Genomic DNA, 1366 nt, shown 5'->3' with positions numbered 1-1366 from the left:
GTGCGTTTGAGGTCGCAGCGGTGCGTGTCCGCGAACCAGCCCGGCCCGCTGGAGCACTGGTCGATGGCCACGTCCCGCAGCTCGATGTCCACCCGCACGACGCCCCTGCGCAGAGGGATGGGGTCGGCCCCGGGGGCCGCACACGGCGTCCCTGTGCCCACCGCCTGCCCCCCACCCCGCCTGGGCAGCCGCAGGGGGGGGGCTGGGGCCAGTGTGCGGGCTAGGGGGACAACAGCTGTGTCTGGGGGAGGCTGGAGCTGGGACAGGGACAGGGACAGGGACAGCGGCAGCAGCTCCGGGGGGTGAATTCCACCTCTCAAGAGGGGCTTTAACGCAACCGATTGGCAAATAGGAGCCTCTGCGGTGGCCCCTGTGTGTCACCCCTCGCCCTGCGGGACCGACCCTCTTCCCTGGGTGTTCCGAGGGGGATGGGGCTTCTCCCTTGGAAATGGGGCCATGTCCCCTCCCCAGGACTCAACCCAACTGCCCCCTTCCCTCCCCAGTGCCTCCCACCGTGGCTCCTCACCCGGGGGGTGCCGGCGGTGCGGTAGGGACCCACCAGCCCGGGGATGCCCCCCAGCTCCCAGGAGGGACCCCGTCCCAGCTCACCCACCCCCACGGCAGGGGGGTTTTTGGGGATGGCAGCCCGAGGTGGGCAGCGCGGGGATGACCCAGGGGGGAGTGGGGGCAGCTCCGTGCCTGTGGACGTGCGAATACCCACGCACGCACACTCTCCCCCCACCCACCCACGCACGGGGACGCAGGCAGGGGGCTGGCATACCCCCTGCCCCCTCCTGCCTGCACCCCAGGGTGATGCCTCCAGCTGCACCCCCCAACACGCACATGGGGAACCCCACAGCCCTCTTACACCCCCCCAAGACCCTCCGGGTACCACTTACTTGAACTCCGGGCTGAGGTCCGGCTTGAGCCCGTAGAAGGCAGAGGAGAGCGTGACCGCCCAGGAGGGCAGGAACTTGCCGTCTCGGCACTCGAGGAATGGTGGGGACCACCGCACGTGGCGCGGCTCCCCCACGTAGCTGTCACCCCGCTGCCACTTGGGGGTCTCCATGCTGCGCAGGTCATTGCTGAGCAGGCGCTTGCGGAGGAGGGGGTTCCGCTGGGATTTGAGGGCGTTGAACCACTCGTTGTCCCAGCTGAGGTTGCCGAGACTGGGGGCGGCGGCGGAGACGTCCTGCAGCAGGATCTCCCCGTCCCCCTTGGTGGCCTGCAGCATCAGCCGGGGCTTGGCGGCCAGCGGGTGGGCGTCGAGGGCGAGCACCGCCCGGCGCACCCATGGGTGCCCCTCCGCCAGGCTGCGGACCAGCGCCTGGTACCACTCCACGTCCTCGGCCACGCTGGCGTCGCG

At 70.6% G+C, this 1366-nt stretch overlaps 1 protein-coding gene across 1 annotated transcript in view; it reads right to left on the bottom strand.

Moving 5' to 3' along the window:
- The window catches only part of GPR179 (G protein-coupled receptor 179), a gene marked incomplete at its 5' end in the record, with an annotated part of 10450 nt that extends 9084 nt beyond the window's left edge, over nucleotides 1-1366 (bottom strand). Inside the window, 2 exons of the mRNA XM_009885089.1 lie at nucleotides 3-105; nucleotides 900-1366. Of these exons, the coding sequence (XP_009883391.1) occupies nucleotides 3-105; nucleotides 900-1366 (570 nt within the window). The remainder of the gene's footprint in view (nucleotides 1-2; nucleotides 106-899) is intronic.

The sequence above is a fragment of the Charadrius vociferus genome, unplaced genomic scaffold (genome assembly GCF_000708025.1).
Source record: "Charadrius vociferus isolate BGI_N301 unplaced genomic scaffold, ASM70802v2 scaffold960, whole genome shotgun sequence".
Classification (NCBI taxonomy): domain Eukaryota; kingdom Metazoa; phylum Chordata; class Aves; order Charadriiformes; family Charadriidae; genus Charadrius; species Charadrius vociferus.
Note: the sequence above shows the minus strand (reverse complement) of the source record. Positions and strands in the feature narration are given on the sequence as shown.